Here is a 24,263-nt window from a genome sequence, read left to right as displayed (position 1 = left end):
GCAGTACCTCTCCCCCAGCCATTGCCCATCCATGCCCATGCTCACAGGGACAGCAAAGGAAGACAGTGCTTTACACTGCATCACATACCTCCCTGGGGTGCAGTGGCACAGCACAACCTTCCCACGGGACACCTGGGACATTGGGGAGCAGGTAAAGTGTGGCCACTTTGTTCATCCCAGGCAAACTGGGAGCAAGAGGGGTGGTCTTGGGCATTCCCTAACTGCAAAGCCCATCCCTGGATATGGACACACAGAGATGACCAAACACCCAGCCACGTTGCTGCTCCCAAGCCTCCAAAAAGCAGCCTGAAAGAGAAAAGAAATCACAGGAGCAGCTTTGGACTTACGTGGCCAAACCGTGAGTCTCGTTCCAGAGCCAAAGACAAGCTTATTAACAGCAAATCCTGTGTTCACACAGCATTTTGTCCCTTAACAAAAACCTTCCTCACCACTTGGCAATGCTGGTCACCCACATCTCCACCAGACAGTGCTGAATATCATTAGGAGTGACAGCCTTAGTTGAAGAACTCGCCGAGACTGACTGCAGACTCAAGGGCACAGTTTGTTCTGTGCATACAAACCCTATTTTGGAGCACTGCTGCTTCTGCCCAAAGACAAAGCCTGTCTTGGAGAAGAGAAGGTGGCATTTAACCCTGTAGCTGAAGGACCACAAGCCCAGAAAGGGTATTCTGGAGATCTCAGTAGTGAGGAGACAGTTTCTCCTGACTTGGAGGGAGACTACAAGAAAGCAGTTCCACTTACTATGAAAATCTTGAAGTCATGTCCCTTTGCCAGTTGAGAGATTGTGTCCCAGTTTACACAGCTCTTTTCAGCTTAACAAGAACACAAGCTCATCCACACCCTGAGAGCAAAGAGCAACCCCTCGGCCTGGCCATGGCACAAAATGTTCTGAGCAAATGAGTTTTCAACCCCATACTGCAAATGTGAGAGGGAGGATGCAGGTTACTGACAGAGTAACTGAGGATGTATCTTAGACCTGTCCTCAGCTCACATATCACTAGTATGACTTTTTGTAACTTTCTTTTTATATATACAACATTGAGCAAAAAATGGTTTAAACCATACCCGTTTTACCCTCAGTTCATTCCACTTCCAAAGGTGAATTTGATTGTGTAGCTATTCATACAGTATTTGCCTTCAAAACAAATATCCTTTTTTATTCCTCCAGTACATTTTTAGGCTCTCCTTAACATTTTTTAACTTAGTCTACCTGAGTAAATTCCATTTCCTTTAAGGATTTTTTCCTCATGGATAGCCTCTTTCTGTTTGGACAGAGATGGCCACTCACTGCCATTTTTGTCCTTTTTTCATACAAAGAAATGCTGCAGCAAAACTCCCCCTTCAGCATTAGAACAACGTTAAAAGTCTCCCCCTGGACCTTCCTGCACAGCTTCAAAATGTATTTCTTCATTCCCCAAACAAACAATGCCCTGCCTGTTCCAATCTCTTTCCACGACAACTCAATATTTGTTTTGGGGTTTTTTTTGTCAAGGAGTGAAAACCTTGGTGGAAACATATCTGTATTCAGAAGTAGGAGCAGTGGAGCAAAGGATAAGGCAGTTTTCTCAGCTGAGAAGGAACTTCAGCTTCTGGGAATTAATGGGGACATTGCTTGCGTTCTGGGCCATGGAAATAAAGGGACAGTAAGAGGTTCCCGGGTCTGGGAGATTTCAGTGCTGGAAAGAGGAACTAGGATTTCCTATCCTTAACTCCTTCAGGCTTTCTGCCTACCTGGTTTCACTGTGAGTTGTGTCCCACTTGAAAAGGTCACTTTTCAGACCTTACAAAAATACCCTAGATTTCTTCTGGTTGCAAAGTTTACACTAAAAGGGTCCAGCCACTCTATCATTTCAACCCTGCAGACAGAAGACATGGAAGCAGCAGATACGGAAGCAGCAGATACCTCTCCCAGGATAACTGCATAAAACCAATTCAAAACATCAGCTTCTTCAATACTTCTCAAAATACTTTTGTTCAGATCATGCACTTACTGGGTTTAACACTGAGCCATGTTCCTTTGCCAAACTGCAGCTTGCCATAGCTGTTTCCTGAATTCACACATTGTTTAATTTCTTTGCAAAAACCTTTACTGTTCTGCAGCTAAATAGGGAAACTCCTAATATGTGATGATTTCTGGACAGGAACAAACTAAGATAACTGAGCAAAGAATACCTCGGCATATATTTGGCATCTCAATAAAATGTTTCCATTGTCCAAGCTACCTGGACAGGAAAACACTCTCACCTTAGCTACAACCCTTTATTCCTTGTTCCTCCCTAAGAGTTCAGGTCATGTCTGGTGACTGAAATATAATGGAGAGAGAGAAAGAGAACTTGACCTTGCAGTCAGATAATTAGCCATGCTTCTAACAAGCTTCTATGATGGATATGGACATTTCAGTTACTCACTGCATATCCCATCTCTTTCACTGAAGTGGATGGCTTGCTCATGGGAGGTTTTTAGACATGCACAAATGAAGATGTCAAGAATATAACTCCACCTAGTTCTCCTTTCTGCAGCCAATCAGGGCATAAATCACTCACTAGATGCTGGATAGGATCTGAATCCAATCAAGTCTGTAGCTGAAGTACCCTACACATAGTGGTGCCCCCTTAATAAGAACATCTTAGGTTTCTTCCTATCCTTTTCCACATATCTATTTTTGTTACCAGCATCCCCCTACTTGTCTCACAGCCTCTGAAAAAGTTTATTCACTCTGTAAGATATTAGCCTGGAAATGGAAACATGGTGCTGAAGGCTTGAATACACTCCCCTTTCTAGAGTACCTTCTGAAATCTCAAAGGCAGGACAGAATTTATCAGACACCTGCTGTTGCCCTGTGTGTTTATACTGCTGAAAACCTGGGCGGTGAATCTGAATTCATCATTCCAGCTGAATCTCTGGGAGAAGATTTCTAGGCCCAGAGCACAAGAACATTTCTGCTTCCAGTTCTGCTGAGTGCTCAGAAGTTGTACAGAATGGACTCTGCTGGATCTGGGAAGTGCCCAAACACTGTTTTGGACTGAAAACCAATGCTGATACACTGCTGCTGAAACACTTCTTTTCCTGGAAGACTTACTTAGAAGCACAAACAGACGAGTTCCTCCACCGAAAGTGAACTTCCCATAACCACGAAACACACCAAGAGAAAGTGCTTTGCATAAACCATTGCAGGATGAACTGAACAGATTTGCCATCACTGCTGAATGACAAAGTCCACTATTGTCTTTCCAAAACCTGGAGAAGCCAGTATGAAACAAAATGTCTTTCTGTGCTTTCTGTGCTTTCTAGCCACAGAAATTTACTTTCATCAGTTAAATTTTTTAAACTAAATCTTATCATTAATGGCATTAATTAATACTTTAGTGTCCACATAACTATTTATTTTGGGTCTGTAAAAGCAAACAAGCTTTATATTTCACGTTTTCCATTTAAGTTATTTCAGATACCAAAGGGCAAATGGATACAAATGGATACAAACCAACACTATTTAGCATTGACCCTTTACTTGAACACCATTATTGTGTCAATGTATGAAGTAAAAGAGAACAAAAACCATTTATCTGAATCTTTCCATGACACTGCCCTTGTAACATGCTACATTTGGGAAGGTTTGTCATAAGAAAAATCAATATTGAAAGGTTTTTCAGTCTTTCGCACTCTCACTAGAACAGAGATAAGATTTCCTAAATCTTCAAACAAATTAAATGCTTAGAAAATAGGCACATAAAGGTGTAATTATTAAATTACTCCCTCTCACTTACTTGGCTTTACAATAATTCTTGTTCCTTGTCCAAAAGTTAATTTCCCAAAGCTTCCTGTATTCACACACCCAGAAAGTGCTTTACAAAACCATCCAGTTAAAGATTTGAATTTTTTAACTCTTCCTTTCCTAGAGGACAAGCTAAAGAACTGCAGATAGGAGTAGGAAATTGTGATAGCCACAGATTATGATGGAATGAGACTCGTAGCTTAACTAAAGACATCACCATCAACCTGTTACACATAATTGTATGTATCCCTTTCTTTTCCTTCCCCTTTAAATCGGAACCTGATTTCTTTCACCACTAAGTAATTACCACTCCATCTTAGCCATATATCTTCTTTCAGCCATAAAAACACTTATAAGGCAATTCCTCACTAGGAAAAAGTACCTGTTTTCACCATTAGTTTATTCACATTCCTGAGGGGGAGTTACCAGTGCCAAGGAGAAGTCAGACAAATGGTATTTACAGTATCAAAATCTTTAATGAACTCAGTTTCTACTGGTATCTCCTTTGCTGTAAAATACACAATCAGCTCTGGCTTAATATTTAAAGGAAGTTGCTGTCTGTGAACTTTGCCAAAAGATGCTGCAGCAAAATGCTTTCCCTTCCGTGCAAATATTGTGCTACATCCAGTCACACAGGCAGGAATAATCTCATTCAAAATATTGAGTTACTGTAGTTAAAATCAAACCTGATTTGGAAAGTCACCTGGAGAGAAATGCAAGTGGGTACTTCTGGGAAACAAGAAGTTCTTACCTGCACCTGTGTACAGTCTGGTGATCTGCCTTGGGACACAAATCCATGCACAATGGTATTTTCTGAACACTAAAAATGCTGGTTGCCAAAACACTAAGAAAAATTGTTGGAGGATAAAGAGACTCAGGAACAGTTTTTGTCAATAGATTTCAGTGATCAGGGTCAGGCAAGGGCATGCATAAATTCTTCACAGCCTCTGATATCCCAGTGCTTTTGAAGCCTAAGTCATTTATAAATTAAAAGTGAAATTTCTTGGACTGTTGAAATGTAAGCACTCACATGCCAATACCCAGTTCTATTCTGGAAACTTAGAATAAAAAATTGACCAAATCATCAGTTAAACTCTGTGGGGAACTGATGTCAGACACCTATTGCCCAAAACTAACTGCATGCAATCCTTGGAACCACAGGCACTTGCTTCCTAGGGCCTTTTGCAATTCTTTTAGGCTGTCATGGCTTAATTTTATGTGCATTCCTCATTTCCATTTAGGATCTTGATTTTCACCTTTGTCATAGTTTTACAAAAATCTTGGCCTTAGAAAGTTCTGATTCATGGCAGACCTTCTCTCTACATATTAAATTCTCTTTCATTTCTAAATGTAAAGCTCATAAAAACCTTAATCTGAAAAGAAACTGACACTCTGAACTACATGTTCAGGAAAATGAAAATGAGATGTCTTACAATGCCAGGAACACATCCTACACACATGAGTTTTCCAAACTTACTACGGATGTTACAGTGTTCCTTATAACCAATAGTAAAACATGGGCATTTTTCAAGCACATTCTCATCTTGAAGATATTAGCTAAAACAACAACAACAACAAAACAAACCCCAAAATGAAAAAACTCTCCAAAAAGCACTGATGAAAATGGAAGAAAAATCCCCCTGGGCTGGCAGTTTTGACCTTGAATGTTTTGTATGAAAGAGAGTAAACTGGACTCACAAGTCTGACAATTTCGAGATGAATAGTCACTTATTCTTTATCTGAAAGGTGACACATCCACCAACAATTGGTAGTTGGAAAGCTGTTCTAACACTTAACAATAACTCCCTGCTTGTAACAAGCCCCATAATTATCTTGCAATAGGAGGCTGCAGGCAGCTTTCCTGCCTTTTGCTCCTCCTGAAGTACACAACCAGCGCCCAGCATGGGAGGAGTTTCCATGGAGAACTTCACCTCCCATGCAGTGCCCAGACAGAGAGTGAGTCCTGCACCTTCTACTGTCTGGCTAGGAGGCAGGCCTGCTTTGCAGGCAAATGCACCGAGATCTGGGTGTTTGACTCTCGATTCCCCACAAGGGCTTTCTCTCCCTTCTCTGTCGAGCTGTTGACCAAGGGAAAATGATCCAGAGCACACTCAGCACTGGATGGAAAAAGGCACAGAAAGCCTTTATTGAGGGACAACATGGATATTTACAGGGTTCTGAGGAAAGGTTCTGGAGCTTGGATGGGATTGGGAAAGGAGGGGCAGAGTGAGTAACAGGGCAACCAGATAGCCAATGGGGAAAAATTCATCAACAGCAGAAAAAATAACCAATAGGAAACCAGGGTTTAGGGCAGAGGATGAAAAGGGTATGAAGGGGAGAAGACTTGGTGATTAACCAAGAACAAAGCCATAAGGGAAAAAACACGAGTGGTAGCAACTGTGAGGGAATAACAAGAAAGCTTTCTCAACAAAAACCTGTACAATAAAAAACATAACTTTTGAACTTCAGCTGTGAAAGTCTCTAATCTGTGTGGCTGGTCTGGTCTGGGTTGGTCCTCAGCAACATCGTCCTTGTAGGTACATTTTCTAAAGTGTTTTTTCCAGTCCTTGCAAGTTGAGTGTTCTCCCACACTTCTCATACCACACGAAGCCCTTCAAGGGAAACACCTCTGGGAACAGCACCTCCTGCAAACACCCATGGCCAGAGTCAGACAGGAGGACTCCCAGCACAACACTCTTTGCTACAATCTCCTCACTAGGAATTTGGGTGTGATGATTGACCCCTTGTCCGGGAATGACAGGTGCCAGAATTGTAAGGTGACTGTGTGATAAACTCATCAGTTTTCCTGCCTGTAGGTGGACCAGACTCCTTACTGAATGACGTGAAGAAGTATTTGGGGACTGTGAAAAACATGGGGTGTTTGTTGGGGAGCAGGGACAGGGCGAGGGAACGGGCGGAGCCGCGGGGGCTGCGGGGCCTGAACGGGCCCGGCGGGCGGGGCGGCAGCGCCCCCTGCTGGCCCGGCCGGAGCTGTGCCCCCGCCCGGCCCCGCCCGCGGCGGTTCGTGCCCGGCCGCAGCCCCGGCTCCTCTGCCCGTGTCTCCCAGGGCACAGAAATACACTGCCGCGTCCCGAAAGCGGGGCCCGTACAGCCACAGCGAGCTCCAGCGACGGTCTGGTGGCACCGACACCTGTCCCGACTTGTCCGGCAGCTCTTTGGACCCTGAATGTGTTTGGACGAGGAGTTCGGGGCTTCTGCCCGGGTGCTGACGGTACCACATGATCCAATTTCCGGACTGGATTTCTGGATGTGAGCAGTTGATGGTGATATCAGTCCCCTCGGTAGTCTGTGCTAATGGTTCCTGCTGCACCCGGGCTCTGCTCGCAGCCACTGCCAGGGAGAAAAAGAATTACTGTTCTATTGCAGAAAGGTCCATGTAAGAGGAGAGAGGAGAAGAGAACAGACCAGAGATGATGGGGATATATTCTGAGAATAAAGTATGGAATGACATTTTTCTTGGCGAGTGGTTCATTGTGGACAAGAATACGAAGAATCTTTCGAAGGAAAATCAGAGTTCAGCTGAGCAAAAAGAGTGCAGAAAAGGGACTGGCTGTGAGGAGTGGATGGATGGATGGATAGAGGCATGCATTCGGAAACAAATGGAGTAACCAAGACAGGAGAGCTGGGAGGGAATGATTTCATGGCGCGAAGAAATTACGATAGCAAAGGTGGAGACAAACGAAAAGTAAAGATCGAGAGGGAGGGTCAGACAGGAGTCTTGGACCCAGTCCCCGTTCCACAAAGACCGCGACCGCCATCCTCCTTCCCACTGTCAGCCCCGCTCACCGAGCAGCACCGCGGCCAGCGCCGCCAGCCCCGCGCCCCGCCACCGCCGCATCCCGCCGCTCCGCCGCCCGCGCCTCCTGCCCCCGCCAGCCCCTGCTCTCTGCTGCGGGCGCGCCGCCTCCTCTCCGGCCCCTCCTCCCCTCCTTTCCTCTCTCTTTCCCTCTCTACTGCCACCAGCTCGGTCGCGAGGCGGGCTCTGTCGTCACGACACAAACCCAGAGCACAAGAAGAGGCACAAGTTCAAGGAATGTTGGGTTTCAAAGACAGCTGAGATGTCCTGTGGTGACAGCAAAGTAATCAGAAGAAAGAGGGAGATGGAGGTGTGTTGAAGGAGAAAAAAGAGACAGAGAAGCGATCCAAGGTTTCTCTTCACTTTCTTTCCTTCACTTTTTAAAACTTAAGATCTTCTTGAGTGAACACAAGCAAAAGCACCAATATTAGCAGATAAGTCAGAGCAATTTTCCTCTACTAAATGGACTTTCTTTACATGGGCCTGATAATGCCGTTGAGGATTGCTGGGTGGAACAACAAAGATACACTGATGAAAACCCCACACTTACCCAGCTGTTGGCCTAGGAAGACAGTGAGGACGAAATAATCGAGCTGCATGAGAGACCAACCTGACTCTTTGCTGGAAGAAAGTCAGAAATCATCTCCCAGCCCCGCAATACAGAGCTGTTGAAAATTACTCTCTTGTGGGAGCAAAGGAAGAAGTGGGGCAGGGAAATTGCTTGTATGTTCAGAGCCTGAAATGTTCCTTTTGCTTTTCCTCCTTCCTCAACAGCAGCACCTGTATCTCCCTAAGCCAATGGTGTTCTGAACATTCCCTGACTCTGGGGCCTCACTCATGGGAAGGGGCTGTTCCCAGTTAGCTCACAGTGGAGTCCTCACCTCCACAGCTGAAATTACCTTCTCTGCTGCACACCCACTGTTAGGCTTTGGGAGCTCAGTGCAATTTTCTCCACCGAGGATTCACTTCTTTCTGTGATGTCCTCAGCTCTCTGGGCTCATTGCTAGTTTGTCGGTGAACAGAAGACTCCTCTGTCTCTATCGCTTTTCCTCTGTCATTCTTCATCTGCCTGGGACAAACACCTGTCTCCCGGCTCCCCAGGAACACAGAGATGAGCCACGCTGGGCAGCAGCCTAGGGTCTCTGGCTGTGTCTTGTTTTTATGGGAAAATGCACAATGTGAGAGAGAAACGGGGCTCCAGCAGGGCTGTTGAATGTCACAAACCCAGAGGTGGAAAGCCCAACATATTCCATAGTGAAAGGGCTGAGGAATGAGCATGGAGCAGAAAGCAGTGTCGGTAGGTCACAGCACAGACATCCAGGGAGCACACAGGGCAGCCAGCAGAGTCTTGCCTGTGAGGGGTGTGGATGGGACAGCCCTGCCCCACCGACCTGAAAGAGCAAATGAAGGGGTGGGGTCTTGGCAGGTGGAGACCTTTCCTCCCACCCTCTTCTCTAGATCAGATCCACAATGATTCCAGGCACCCAACAGAGCACATAAAACATACTAATCTGCTTTGTTGGGGGGGTTTATTTGTTTATTTGTTTTCATTTTTTTAATTATTTCTGAAATGTCTCCTGCTCTACACAACATCTACAATGAGGTGAGTACTGACACAGGTAATGCTAATGGTTCTTATATGAGCATTCTCATTGAAGTGCTACATATACTCATTGTGTAAAAGTAAGTTTTTAGGGAAGTAGAGGGTTCTCAGTCCGTTGGAGTCTTCCCAGGTGGAAGAGCAGGATCTAGCTAACCCTCCTATGGGCTCCGGACATGGTCCTTTCTTCTTAGGCTTCAGAACACGTAAGACATTTACAGGAAGATGGGGATTTTGAATTTGCACTGAGAGGAGAAACTTGAAACCATTCCTACTGACTCCAGGGCCACATCCTTTGCAGTCTCTCCTTTCCTTGGGCTTTTATCTCCTCTCTCACCATCACTTACACTTTGGCTGTATTGGCTGCACCTGGTTCCATCTCAGTGGGAAGTGTCTGCCTTCCCACTGTCTTCAGAACACCTCTGAGATGCATTGCTCAGATCCCAGATGAGTAGCACTCAACACCCTGCAGACTCTGACTGTCCCTTCTGGTCACTTCAGACAAGTGTAGAATTCTCCTCTTGCCCAAAGAAAAGCACCTCATGAACCAGTGTATCTCTGTTCCTTCCTGACCTGGATCAGAGAGCTCAGGAGCAGTAAGGGATACACAGTGCAGCTGACTTGATTATGCCCAGACCTCTGTTGTGTTGTGTGTGTCACTCGACACTCAGCAATGCTGTCACAAGCCTGTGCTTCATATCTAGGAATGAAACACCCACCCTCTTTTCGCGGAGGCGTTACTTTGCTCAGCTGTAGAAACGGTGAACAGAGCTGTCTGTTTCTAAGGAAATCCTCTGAAAGCTCCAGAGGCGATGGTGACAGTGAATGCCAGCAGGGGTGGGATTTGCACCATGTGACAAACGCCGTGCTGGACTGGCCGGCGCTGTGTCCCCGTCCCCCGCCCGGCCCTGCCCGCGGTGGTTCGTGCCCGGCCTCAGCCCAGGCTCCTCTGCCCGTGTCTCTCACGGCACAGTAATACACTGCCGCGTCCCCAACACGGGGCTCAGAGAGCCATAGGACGGTCCAGCGACGGTCAGCCGAGACCGACATCAGCCCCTCTGGGTCCCGCACCTCTCTGGACCCTTTAGCAGCCCGTGCGAGGAGTTCGAGGTTTCGACCCGGGAGCTGACGGTAGAAACAGATGAAATCCCTGGTCTCCACTTTGGGGTGTGAGCAGTTGATGGAGATGCCGGGTGGCCGGAGTGGGAGTGGTTTGCTGCGCCTTTCGCAGGACTGACACACAGTTTTCTCTCTTCCTCCCCATCATCTGCTCTCTCGTGCTTTCCCTTCACTGGCACGTCCTTACTTCAGAATTGTCCTTCAGGGCACATGGTTGCAAGAATGGACAAGGGGCACGACAGGCAGAGGACTCACTTGGCTGGACACTCTGGCCTCATTGCTTGTCATTGAGACCATCTGTGCTGGCAGCAATTTAAAAACAGGGGAAAACCGCTGTGCAATACTGTCAGAAAGAGAGAGAGGGGAATACATCAGAGGAACAGCTCTGCAGTCAGGGAGGTCTGGAAGGAAGGAGGCAGAGGAGCTGCTGTGCTCTTCTGTGTATGTCACTTGGCACACTGCAAGGCTGTCAGATGTTTGTGCTTTATCTAGAAGTGAAACATCCTTTTTTAATAGAAGATGTCTGCATTTCAGTGACAAACTGGAAGGAAAAGGAAAAGACTAGCCAAAGGACCAACCACTTTCGGAGAGAAAGTGGATGCGAAAAAGCACTCAGGTCATTGGACATGTTCCTGTATTCCAAGGTATTTATTATTCTATCTCCAAGAGCTTCTAGTACTCCTGCAAGGCACTGAATCCTCTCTCACAGGTGTTCTACAGTTGAATTCCAACCCCAGGTGGGATTGAAACCAAGAAGTCCTGATCCAGTCAGGTGGGAATGAGGCTTCTCACCCACCTTCCATTCCATGGCAGAGACACTTCTCCAGGGACATATGGTTAAGAAAGGATGGATAAGAAAAATTATTAAGGAAGAATAGTTTAAAAAGGATGATTAAGAAAGGATTTTGTAAGATTGCAAGGGGAGGGGTCTGCAGTGCTCAGGCACAGGTCTCATCCCAACAAGTGCACTGACCAGCCCTTCTCTTGGTGTATTTCCTTCCTCCCCTTATTTCCTTCCTCCCCTGTGTTGCCTCCCCTTCCTCCTCCCCAGTCACTTCTTTTCTCCCCATCACTCCCCCACCCGCAACCCCATCTCATTTCCATCCCCCCCACCTCTCCCCCCAGCATTCCTGGAGAAGTGTTCTCCGATTTCCCATGATCCTCTTCAATTTTTTTCCTCTCCTTTCTCTTGTTACTTCTGTTCATTTTCAAAGCTCAGCCTCAGCCACTTCACAGCCGCTCCTGCAGCTTCCTAATGGCCCATCAATAGTAGAGAGTGAGGAGCTCCGAGCTCCCTTCTTGTGTCCCTCATCACTTACTCCCACACTGGTGTCATGGTGCGCTTTCTTTATAACTTTCCCTTTTCCTTACTCTTCCCTCTGAAAGGAAAAGGGACGTACTCTGAGCCTCAGACAACCAGCCACTCTCTCCTTTCACATGCCTTGAAAGTGGCCTGCGCTGAGCTTGTCCAGGTGAGTGAATTCCTGAAGATGCTGAAACTCTCATGTCCCGAGAGAAATTCGCGTCTCTAGAGTTAAGGTTCTGGAGGGAAACCTCATGTGGAGCTCAGCTTTTGACGTGTCTCCCTCCTGCCACCATGGCTTAATCCTGGTATCTGCTTTGCAGGATGTCTGAGAAGTGACAAACATGAAGGAAAAGGGACCAAGTAGTTTCAGATGGATGGTGGGTGTGAAAAGCACTGATGTCATTTCAGAGGCTCCTGTATTCCAACATATTTATTATTCACCTTACCAGATGTGCTACTGCTCCTGCAAGTTGCTGAATCTGTCGGGGGTGTTTGTGAAGAGCCGAGGATGAGGACAGAATTCAGAGAACAGAATTCCAGCCCCAGGTGGGATCCAAACCATACACCCTTTACCTGTGCAGGTGAGAGTGGGCCTTCTCATCCACGTTTCAGGACGTGGCAGATACATTTCTGCAGGGACAGAGATGGAGATTCCTTTATCACCTCTTAAAGCCTCACTGCAAACTGCTCATGAGCTGACAGCTCTCCATTCAGTAGACCATGCTGGCCGGTCACTGCAAATGCTTTGACAGCTCCCACCAGCGATGCTCTCAAGCACCAGCTCTTTGCTTTGGCAGCCAGCCCGAGAGCAGCAATACACGCGGCCGGAGGGCCAAAGCCGATGGCACAAGGGCAGGCAGCAGCAGTTCCGTGTGAGGCAGAGAAGGCAGCGGGACCCGGGGAGCCCCGGGCCGTGCGGGACGCCTCTGTGGCGCTGCGAGGCGCGCTGTGCCAGCGCTGCGGGAGCTGCAGCGGGAGGACTCGGTGGCCGCGGTGTCTGCGCTGGTCGTGCCGCGGAACGAGGTGCGGGGCCTGAACGGGCCCGGCGGGCGGGGCGGCAGCGCCCCCTGCTGGCCCGGCCGGCGCTGTGCCCCCGCCCGGCCCCGCCCGCGGCGGTTCGTGCCCGGCCGCAGCCCCGGCTCCTCTGCCCGTGTCTCCCAGGGCACAGAAATACACTGCCGCGTCCCGAAAGCGGGGCCCGTACAGCCGCAGCGAGCTCCAGCGACGGTCTGGTGGCACCGACACCTGTCCCGACTTGTCCGGCAGCTCTTTGGATTCTTTGTGAACGCTCACGAGGAATTTGGGACCTCGGCCCGGGAGCTGACGGTACCAAAGGATCAATTCGGTCCTGCCTATGTTGGGGTGGGAGCAGTTGATAGTGATGCTCGTGCCCTCGGTGGTCTCTGCTGAGGGCTCCTGCTGCACCTGGGCTCGGTTTGCAGCCACTGCCGAGAAAGGAGAAACAAAGCCAAAAGTCAACAGTGATTGCCAAGCTCTGATGTCTCTTTTCCCACAGAGACAGTCAGTAACAGGGGCAGTGAGACAGAGCCAGAGTGAAATAAATGGGGAGGAATGCCTGTTATCAAGGATGAACTGGGAATCTGGTGAGGCTGGGAATTTGAAACTGATACATGAAGGATTAGACATGGCAAGCGATGGAGGGTTGAACAGCAAGAGGGAAAGGGGACAGGAGGATTGGTTGTGTTACAGTGAAGGATGGAGGGAAGAATTGATAGGAACAATAACTACTGAATCACAGGGAAATGTATAGATGTATGAAATAATGGAGACACGCAGGGCATGTACTTGTGAGTACAGATATGAAACAATCAGAGGAAGAGATGAGAGAGGGCTCTCAGAGAAGAAAGAGAGGTGAGGAATGCTAGATACATGAAGAAAAGGGTCTAGATATGTGGTTGGATGGACGAGAAGTAGACAGGGAGAAGAGTTTTTACAATGAAGAGCAGAGGGCTCTGATCAGGGCAGTAAAATAAACTAGAGGAGGAAGAGAGAAGGATGCATGAAAAACAGGTATACGTGCAAGCAGGCTCATACTAACAGAGGGTGGAGCTTCGGAGGGACAAGTGATGAGAGAGGGCCAGGGATGGGGAAGGGGGAGAAAGAGACGTTGAAGAAGGAGAAAGAAGGATTGCCGCAGAAGTGGCTGGGGAACACCCGGCCCCGGTCCCCATCCTCTCTCGCCGCCAGCCCCGCGCACCGAGCAGCACCGCGGCCAGAGCTGCCAGCTCCAAGCCCCGCCACCGCCGCATCCTGCCGCTCACGCCGCCAGCCCTGGCTCTCTGCTCCGGACCACTCCTCTCCACTGATACCTCTTTCCTCCCCTCCCCTCTCCTCTTCGCCGCCGCCAGCTCCGCCCCATGGCGGGCTAAGTCCTTTGTATTACCAGGGACAAGGGACAGCTCTGTCCCATCCCAGACACCACCGACAGGGCATCAAAAGGAGATCCACTCAGGAACTGGCAGCACCTGAGCGAACCTGAGACGGTTTCACCACCTTCTCCGTCCTCTCAATCACTGACACTGCCATCTCCTGGAAGAGGATCTCAGCTTGTAGATCTCTGGGTGTACAAGGGAAACAGCGCTGCCAGAGGACAGATGAGGGTCCCTTTCCCCAAGCTCAGCCTTGCGGGGACACATTCCCTCCCTCCCCTGGCTTCTTGCACAGCCCAGGAAGCCTCCTGTACCAGCGTGTCTTGCACAGCACAGAGGTACAAGGCACTGTCAGAGATCTCCACTTCCTCCACCTGCAGGACACTGTATTTCCCCGTCGTGTTCAGCAACGTGGTGATACGGCCACTCTGCCTGGGGCCAGTCCCTGCCTGATACAAGAGCAGCTGTGGGGCTCGTCCTTGCCTCTGCTGGTACCAGAGTAAGGCATTAAAGTTATTGGTCTGGAAGGTACAGGTGGTCCGGAAGGGGTCTCTCTGCTTCACCATGACTTGTCCATCTTCCTGGCTGACAGTGGTCTGCCCCATGGTGCCTGGAAGAAAGTGAAGGTCAGCAGCTCCACAGCAAAATACTGTGGGAAGTAAAACTGAATGGGATACGAACCTGTGGTGGAGAAGGCTGCCTGCCCTGTCGCTAAGCCCTAAGACCTGCAGACAGTGAGGTGCTCATCCTGCTCAGAGGCTTGTTTTTCTCTCCTCCCTTTTCCTTTAGAGAAGTCAGAGCTTCTGAGTGAACCCTTGGAAATCTGTAAATATGAGCAGAAAATTCACAGCATTTTCCTTCTATTCAATGGTATTTCCTCACATGGGTCTGAAAAGGCTGTTGAGGATTTTCTGTTAGGAAGAAGGGTGCATTGATGAAAATCCAGGACTTACCCAGCAGCTGGCCCAGGAAGATAGTTAGGACAAGATATTCAAGCTGCATGAGAGACCAAGCTGGCTATGTCATGAGCAAGAGTCAGAAAACACCTCCTAGCCCAGAGAAAACAGAGCTGTTGAAAATTACTCTCTTGGGGTAACAAAGCAAGAAGTGGGGCAGGGAAAGGACTTGGGTTTTGTGTCTGACATATTCTTTCTGGACTTTTCCATCTCACAGCAGCAGCACCTGTGCCTGCCTCAGCCAAAGGTATTGTGAACGTTCCCTGACTCCAAGGCCTCACTCATGGTCTGTTCCCGGTCAGCCGGCAGTCGAGTCCTCACCTCCACAGATGGAATCACCTGCTCTGCTGCACGCCCACTGCTGGGCTTTTGGGAGCTCAGGGGCTTCTTCCCCAGTGAGGTTTCCCATCTTTGTATGGTGCCTTTAACTCTCTGGGCAAATTGTTATTTTATTGGTGATTAGAAGACTCCTCTGTCTCTGTCACTTCTCTGTCATTCTTCATCTGCCTGGGACAAACACCTGTCTCCTGGCTGCCCAGGAACTCAGAGATGAGCCATGGTGGGCAGTGGCCCAGGGTCTCTGGCTGTGTCTTGCTCTTGTGGAAAAATGCACAATGTGAGAGAGGAACGGGACTCCAGCAGAGCTGCTGGATGTCTCAAACCCAGAGGTGGCAAGGGCAACATATTCCATAGGGAAAGAGCTGAAGAATTAGCAGGGAACAGGATGAGAGATCAGTAGGTAACCCCTATACACAGTCAGGGAGCACACAGGTCACCCAGCAGAGTGCTGGGTGGCTGGGACAGCCTTGCCACACTGACCTGAAAGGGAGGATGAAGGGGTGATGTCTTGGCAGAAGAAGACCCTTCCTCCCACATCTTTCTCTAGATCAGCTCCAGAATGATTCCAGGCACCCACCCATGACAACACAGAAAACATACTGTTTATTTTGGTTACCTCTAAAATGTTTTTTTCACTACAAAACATCTACAATGAGGTGACTACCGATGCAAGTAATGATAATGGTGGTTATAAGAGCATTCTTGTGGACGTGCTGCACCTCCTCATGGTGTAAAAGGAGGAGATTGTCACATTCTTCACAGCTGTAAGAGAAGGATCTAGCTTACCTATGGGCTCCTGACATGGTTCTTTCTTTTTAAGCTTCCGAACAGAAATAAGACATTTCTTGGAAATGGGGATTCTGCATTTGTACCGAGAGGAGAATCGTACAACCATCCTTGCTGAGCCCATTGCTGAAAGTCTGTCCTCGATGCTTTTGCCTCCTCTCTCATCATCACTTACACTTTGGCTGTATTGGCTACGCCTGCTTCCATCTCAGTGTCTGCCTTCACACGTTCTTCAGCATACCTCTGAGATGCAGTGCTCAGATCCCAGATGAGTGGCACTCAACACCCTGCAGACCCTGACTGACCCTTTTCAACACTCCAGGCAGGTGCAGAATTCTCCTCTTGCCCAAAGAAAAGCACCTCATGAACCAGTGGATATCTGTACCTTCCTGAAATGGATCACAGAGGTCAGGAGCAGTACACAGTGCAGCTGACTTGATTATGCCCAGACCTCTGTTGTGTTGTGTGTGTCACTCGACACTCAGCAATGCTGTCATAAGCCTGTGTTTTAACTCTGACTGAATCACCCACCCTCTTTTTGTAGAGACGGTACTTTGCTCAGCTGTAGAAATGGTGAACAGTCGTCTGTTTTTAAGCAAACCATCTGAAAGCTCCAGAGGCGATGGTGTCAATCAATGCCAGCACAGGTGAGATTTGCACTATGTGGCCAACCCCGTGCAGGCCCGGCCGGCGCTGTGTCCCCGCCCCCCCCCCCCCCCCCCCCCCCCCCCGCCCCGTCCGCGGCCGTTCGTGCCTGGCCTCAGCCCAGGCTCCTCTGCCCGTGTGTCCCAGCGCGCAGTAATACACTGCCGTGTCCCTAACACGGGGCTCAGAGAGCCATAGGATGGTCCAACTACGGTCAGCCGAGACTGACATCAGCCCCGGTGGGTCCCGCACCTCTTTGGACCCTTTAGCAGCCCGTGCGAGGAGTTCAGGGCTTCGGCTGGGGAGCTGACGGTAGAAGTGGATGAAGTCTCCAATTCGTTTATTGGGGTGTGAGCACTTGATGGAGATTCTGGTCGCCTCAGTGGTCTCTACCAATGGCTCCTGCTGCACCTGAGCTCTGCCTGCAGGCACTGCTGGGGAGATAAAGAGGAAAAACAGACCAAATTGCTTTTTGCACTCTATGTTGTTTCCCAGAACAAATCCCACAGAAGAAGTCACGACCATCCAGAGACGTGGATATCGTCAGGACCATACAGAGAACTGTAAGAGGATATCAACATGTGTAGCAGTGGAAGTGTCCATTGGTATTTGGTGGAGAGATGAGTGCGTGAATGACAGTTTAAGTGGTGGAGTCACTGAAGAATGGAAGGCTGCGGGACAAAGCACGGAAGGACAGAGAAAAGTAGGAAGGGGGAAGGACTGACTGCATGATTTCTGTGAAAGAGAGTAAAGAAAGAAACAGGAACGTTTTGACAAATAGAGGACTGATAAGTTTTCTGAGGGAATGTTTTACGGAACAGAGCGAAGGACGCACAGGAGAATAGTTCGGGGACAGAGATCTGTGAAGAAGTCAAGTAGGACGGCAGTCTCTAGGGCTTGCGTGGCCATCCTAGCCCCAGTCCCGACACCGACCCTCCCCGGCCGCCAGCCCCGCTCACCGAGCAGCACCGCGGCCAGCGCCGCCAGCCCCGCGCACCGCCACCGCCGCATCCCGCCGCTCCGCCGCCCGCGCCTCGCTGCCCCCGCCAGCCCCTGCTTTCTGCTGCAGACGCGCCGCCTCCTCTTCCCCTCTTCCCCTCCTCTCCTGCCACGGTGCCAGCTCCGCCCCGGGGCTCTGTTCTGTGCCGGCGCCGCTCGGGCTAGTTGCGGAGCGGAGGCGAGAGCAGCGGGAGCGGGGCGGTGGTCGGGGCTCTGCACCGCCGAGGCTGCGGGGCCGGGTGGCCGGAGCGGGAGTGGTTTGCAGCGCCTTTCGCAGGACTGAGACACGGTTTTCTCTCTTCGACCCTATCATCTGTTCCTTCACATCTCCCCTTCACTGGCATGTGGGCACTCCAGAATTGTCCTTCAAGGCACATGGTTGCAAGAATGGCCAAGGGGCACGACAGGCAAAGGTCTTGCTGGCCTCAGCACTCTGGGCTCATTGCCTGTCAGAAGAACCATCCGTGCTGACAGAGATTTAAAATGGGAAAAAATGCTGTGCAATATATGCAGAAAGAGAAAAAGGGAAATACGTGAGAGAAACAACTGTGCAGTCAGGAATGTCAGTGATGAAGGAGGGAGTGGAGCTGCTCCAGGTGCCAAAGCTCATATATGTGGTGAAGTCCATGGTGAGGCAGGTTGTCCTCTAGAGCCTGTGGAGGTGCATGGAGGACAGATATTCACCTTTCTTTGAAGATTCCAAGCCACAGACAATGAACATGCCCTCTAAGGAAAGTGAGACCCCTGTGGAGAGCCTACACTGGAGAACAGTCCTGCCAGGACCACATTCTGCAGCAGATTTTCTGGCAGGACCTGTGAACAGAGGCTGAGGAATGCAGAGCTCCCTCCTGGTCTCCTTTATCACTCACTCCCAGAGTGGTGTCAGTGTGTTCTTTTTTTACCACTTCCCTTTTTTCTTCTCTTGGAAAGATAAAGGGATTGATCTGAGCCTTAGAGAAGTGGAGGGTCCTTGGGCTTCAGCTCAGCTCTGAGATGCAGTACTCAGATCTCTGATGAGTGATAAGCAAAAACGTCACAAAAATAACTGCTAAGAGAAGATTTTTATTCTAATAGCAAAGGTATTTATTGACAACGTTGGAGGTAAGCCAGTTCATACAAGGCAAAAACTTGCCTAACTTGTTTCTGGAAAATAAGCTATGTTATAGTCTTAAGTGCATAGTTAACACCTTCTAATTTCCATATTAATGACTAGGTGGAATCTTGGGCAGAGCTTTCTTTTTGGCTTTGAATTTGGGTAGTGGTCTCCTGACTTCATCCCTCGGGGTGGTCTTGAAGTGTCTTCATCCCTGCTGGACTTTTGCCTTTTCTTTGTTCAATGACATGAAAAACTTGCAAAACCTTGGCTCTAACTCTACAAAATCTTGGCTCTTTACCATTTCATCCTATTGAAATGTCTGGCTTAGTTTAATGTATGACTTCTAACCATGGTACACTGGTCTCTATAACTACTAGACAATTTGTACCTGAACAAAGTGGCTCCAGCACTTCATGCTGTTCAGCGACCTTGCTGTGAAAGCAACATTTTTCAGAGCAGAAATAGAAATTTCACAAAACTGGGGGTTTTTGGTCTCTTTTCTCTTTCATGAGTCACACTCGAAACCCTGCAGACCCTGACATTGTCTTTTCAACACTCCAGGCAGGGGCAAAATTCTCCTCTTGCCCAACCATAGCACCTCATGAACTGCCAATCTCTGTGCCTGCAAACACCCTTTTTTAATAGAGAATTTACTTTGCTCAACATATAAACAATGAATAAAGTTGCCTATTTCTAAGAAAATCCCCTGAAAACTCTGAATATGGCATGTCAGTGAATGTCAGCACACGTGGAATTTGCACCATGTGACAAACCCCAACTCAAGGTCCACTTCATGATCCAAAATAGAATTTTTCAGTGACTGAAGGGTCATAACAATATCTGTTCTATCCCCCTTTTATTTCCAGTGTCACCATCAATGAGCTGCATTTTAATCAACAGTTTTTTCAACCAGAGTGTCATTCGTACTGGGATCCATGTACATCCATGCTCTGACATCATATGCAAAACATAGAAATAAAAATAAAATTAAAAGAAATTCCTTATTTTCAGCAAAAATTTCCTTTGTTACACACTATGTCCATTGACATTTTTTTCTGTCACTGTATTCAGGAAGAATTTTGTTTCCTCTGACTTCCTCCTCACTTTATCTTTTAGTCAAGTGTTCCAAGATTAAACAGCTGAACTTTTAGGTTCTTATTCAAAGACTGAGAAGCATAATTTCTCTCAGCCTTTCCTCATGCCTGCCAATATGGAAAAAGAGCATTGTTTCATTCAGAAAGGACCTCTGCGAGTCACCTGGTCCCATCCCCTGCTCAGAAAGGCTTATATAGAGCTGATTACCCAGATCATGTGAAACGGCTTTTGACTGTCTCCAAGGCTGGAGAATCCACTACCACTGTGCACATGCTGTGTCAGTGCTTCCTCACTCTCACAGTCAGACATTCATTCCTACTGTCACAAAGAAGCTCTGCTCTATTGCTTTGTTCCAAATGCCTCTTGTCCTATCAGTGGGCAAAAAAAGAGAAGATCTTGGGTCCATCTTCTCCATAGTCCCCCATCAGCTGCTTTTACACCTGGATGAGATCTCCCCTGACACCCTCATGTGGAGCTCACTCTTTGAAGTATCTCCCTCAAACACCTGCACCATGGCTAAATCCTGGCATCTGCTTTGCAGGATGTCTGAGAAGTGACAAATGTGAAGGATCAAACATTTTTTGGCAGGGGAGGATTTCCCTGACAATTTTAACTTGGGATCAGTGCTGTTTTCCCACGCTGTGCATTTTCAGTAAAGGTGGTGTTTTTTCACTACCAATAGCATCTGAAAGACCAGCACAGGCATGCAAATTCTCACAGAAACTTTTCTTTCTTTGCAGATGGACCTCAACATTTGGAAGGACATGGCAAATGGGACAATTGGGGAAGAATTCATCCTTCTTGGCTTTTCAGGCACATGGGATTCTTTCATCTCCCTTGTGGTGGTGTTTGCACTGATGTACTCCCTGACAGTAATAGGCAATGCATCCATCACAGCCCTTGTGTGGGGGAGCAGCAACCTACACAGCCCAAAGTACTTTTTCCTCTGCAATCTCTCCTTTCTGGAGATCTCCTACACTACAGGTGTGGTTCCCAAAGCCATAGGAGTCATGTTGGGGACTAGCCAGTGTGGAGATAAAACAGATAGGTAAAAACTAAGCTCTAACTTTTCATTACTGAATATATCCCTTACCTTTTCCCACCCATAGCTTCATCCCATAGGTTGAATTACAGTGTCTATAAAACTCATCACAGCTTTAATTGGATGACACTTTTAGACAAATGTTCACCATTGCTATGACCACGTTATCTCTCAACATTCCATTCTCATAAGTAGAATAACCCAGAGCCTTCTTATCTCCTTTGGTTTTGCTAGTTATTGGTCTCTTTCTCACAGAATTAAACTCGCACCTCAAAACTCTGTCTGTTATTCTAAAAACCCTTTTTCTCAACTCAGAAATCTTTCTCTCCACAAGCTAGACCATCTGTTTGAGTGTTTGCATCCTCCAGTTGTTCTTTCTTCTCTGTCTTGGCTCCACTGAGTGTTTTCTCCTGTCTGTCATGGGCTATGATCACTACTTAGCCATATGCTGCCCTTTGAGATACAGCTCCCTGTAGTGGTTTTAGCTAGGCCTCAAATTAGCGTGCTCAGAGAATCTATGTGGATTGGGAGACAGCTATCACCTGACTGGGTAACCAAGGAAATATTTCATACCAGATGACGCAAACCTGAGATATGTGTGTAGCAGTCAAAGGTGTTAAGTCAGTTCCCCCATGGCAGAGGTACAGAGAAGACGTGCTGCCATTCTTCTGCTCTGTTAGGCCCTGCTGCTGCTGCTGCTACATCGTATTCCATTTTAGTTCAGGGAAGTAGAAATATTTAGTTGTTATATTTTCTCTTTCTTGCAAAGTGTCTTTTAGAGTGCTTATGAATCTAGAGTAATAGACTTTATATTAACTGGGGAGTGGGAGGTTATTTCTTTTTATATATATATAACTTGTGTAAGTGTGTGTTATATTGTAGTTTTCTCTTAATTTTCTCTTCTCTGTATAAATACATATAGTTAGTTTCAGCATAAACCTAGTTTAAAGGGTTTTTTCCTCTCCCTCTTCTTTTTCCCTTTTCACTCTGTCTTGGATAGTTGGCGTTTTGCCAGCTCAACCCAAGACACTCCCTCATGAACAGTGTCCTCTCCACTCAGCTGGCACTCAGCTCCTGGCTGGGAGGTTTTTTGCCCATCTGCTTGCTGGCCTTTCTGACATCCAGGTTGATGTTCTGTGGGCCAGATATCATCATTCATTTTCTCTGTGATATAGATTCCTGCCTTGCCCTGTCCTGCAGTGATACATGGCCCGTGGAGCTGACAACCTTCCTTGACTCCATAATTGTTGTGGTGGCCTCCTGTGTGGTCACCCTGCTCTCCTCCATGTACATCATCTCTTCTATCCTGAGTATCCAGTCAGTTCATGGCCAGAAAAAGGCCCCTTGAACTCTTCCCCGGTAGCTGCCAAGGCCAGGGAGAAAAAGAAGAATTCCTTTTCTACAGCAGAAAAAAACATGACAGAGATCATGGGGATATGAACTGAGAAAAAAGCATGGAGAGACTATTTCTCTGAGAGTGATTGTTGGGGGCAAGAATGTGGGAGATGTTTCGAAGGAAAGTCAGAGTTAATAAAAGGAGGAGGAAATGATGAAAGAGATTGGCAGGGATGGATGGATGGATGGATGGATGGATGGATGGATGGATGGATGGAGTGAGAAAGATGGAAGAGCTGGGAGGGAATGATTGATGGGCGGAAGACAGTAGGATGACAAACGTAGAGACATACAGGAAATAAGGATCGAGAAGAAACTAGAGGGTCAGACACAAATCTTGGGCCCTGGCCCCATCCCACAAATGCCCCATCCCCATCATCCTCCACCGCCATCCCCACACACCAAGCAGTACCACAGCCAGTGCTGCCAGCCCTGCGCCCACCATCGCCGCATCTGCCACGCTGCCCTCACCAGCCCTGACTCTCTGCTCCGGATGTGCAGCCTCCCCTCTATCCACTCCTCTGCTCTTCATCTCCAGAGCCCCGGAGACCCCAGGCCTGAGCCCTGCGCTGGTTCTGCTTGGGTTCTCGCCCAGGCTCAGAGCGTTGTGGGGCTCTGCACGGGCACAACTTGATCTCCTAGCAGATGGACTCTTCCTCTCCTGCAGCAAGGACAGCCCAGCAAGAATCAGCCTGCACTGCACCAGCTGCAGCCTTGGACAGCAACAAGGCGCTGGCCCAGCAGATGGAGCAGCTTCCTGGAGCTGTGCCTGAGCTTTGCCTCTGGAAAGAGTAGCAAGGTGTCTCCTGCCAACGGCAGTAAGGAACTGAGAGCCTCACTTCAGCTGCCCCTCTGCAGTCCCAGCACAATCCCTGAAAGTTGCTCTTTGGTAGCAGTAGTGTGGGGACAAATGGGACATAGGTGGAGAGGGTTAGAGGGGCAGCTGAGGAGGTCGAACCTTAGAGGCAGAATGCAGGAGAAAAGCAATCTCCAGAGGTCATCTGGATCAACTCCCTGCTCAGAACAGATTCCATTACAACAGGAGCCTCAAGGCTTTGAACACATCACAAGATGGAGATTCCACAACCTTCATTAAAAACTGTTTCCACTTTATTCCTCTTAGTCTATTGCTCGAATGCATTTCTCCATGCTTTGGTTGCTTGTCTATTGCCCCTACTCTAATTGATGAACATCCGTCCGGAATTCTGGGCTGAAAAATGGCACTTTCCCGGACCTGCACGTGGCCCGCGCCGTCGGGCTTTGCGCCCAGGGAAAAGGCGGCAGCCTTTGGCTCTCAGGTGCCAATGATGGGGCCCCATTATCCCTAGAAAAGGGTCAGTCGCTTTCTGCCCTGGCACCTTTTCCCAGAGAGAAATCTTCGTCCGTCTCGAAGAGACCCCTCAGGGACCCCCAGAGACTACCAGACACTCCAGAGACTCCTAGAAACCCTCAGAACCCCCCCAGGGACCTCCCCAGTGACCCCTAGAGACCCCAGAAACTCCAAGAGACCCCCAGCGACCCCCACAGTCCCCCCAGGAACCACCACGAAGCCCCAGAGACCCCCGAGACCCCAGAGACTCCAAGAGACCTCCCAGAGACTCTCAGAGACCTCCAGGGACCCCCAGACACCTGCAGACACCCCCCAGGGACCCCCCAGAGACCACTCCAGAGACCCCCAGAGACTCTCAGAGATCCCCCAGGGACCCCCCAGGGACCCCCAAGGACCCCCCCGGGACCCTCCAGGGACCCCCACAGACCCCAAAAACCCCCCTGTGACCCCCCAAGAACTCCCCTGGGGATCCCCTGGGACCCCGCAGAAACCCCCAGACACCCCCCGAGACTCCCAGAGACCCCCCCAGAGACCCCCCAGGGACCCTCAGACACC

At 48.7% G+C, this 24,263-nt stretch overlaps 1 long non-coding RNA gene and 2 gene segments (V, D, J or C); 1 reads left to right on the top strand and 2 right to left on the bottom strand.

The window, feature by feature from the left end:
- Window positions 1-13,947, bottom strand: part of LOC139675311 (M1-specific T cell receptor alpha chain-like) — a 30,445-nt gene extending 16,498 nt beyond the window's left edge. The window contains 2 exon segments of the C gene segment in view: window positions 12,783-13,080; window positions 13,854-13,947. Coding sequence covers window positions 12,783-13,080; window positions 13,854-13,905 — 350 coding nt within the window.
- LOC139675312 (T cell receptor alpha variable 4-like) lies at window positions 5,918-7,718 on the bottom strand. The segment is given in 2 exon segments: window positions 5,918-7,144; window positions 7,601-7,718. Coding segments are annotated over 2 exon segments (573 nt in total).
- On the top strand, window positions 9,125-23,101 carry LOC139675313 (uncharacterized). 2 transcript variants are annotated; one of them, XR_011698469.1, is made up of 4 exons: window positions 9,125-9,213; window positions 10,864-10,973; window positions 12,085-12,181; window positions 20,682-23,101. It is a non-coding gene; the product is annotated as an uncharacterized lncRNA (long non-coding RNA). The 2 variants fall into 2 exon arrangements; XR_011698470.1 differs by lacking the exon at window positions 9,125-9,213 and adding an exon at window positions 10,703-10,770.
- The last annotated feature ends 1,162 nt before the right edge of the window (window positions 23,102-24,263 follow it).

Source organism: Pithys albifrons, chromosome 8 (genome assembly GCF_047495875.1).
Source record: "Pithys albifrons albifrons isolate INPA30051 chromosome 8, PitAlb_v1, whole genome shotgun sequence".
Taxonomy (NCBI): Eukaryota; Metazoa; Chordata; class Aves; order Passeriformes; family Thamnophilidae; genus Pithys; species Pithys albifrons.
The sequence above is the reverse complement of the archived record's forward strand: the minus strand, read 5'-3'. Positions and strand labels throughout refer to the sequence as shown.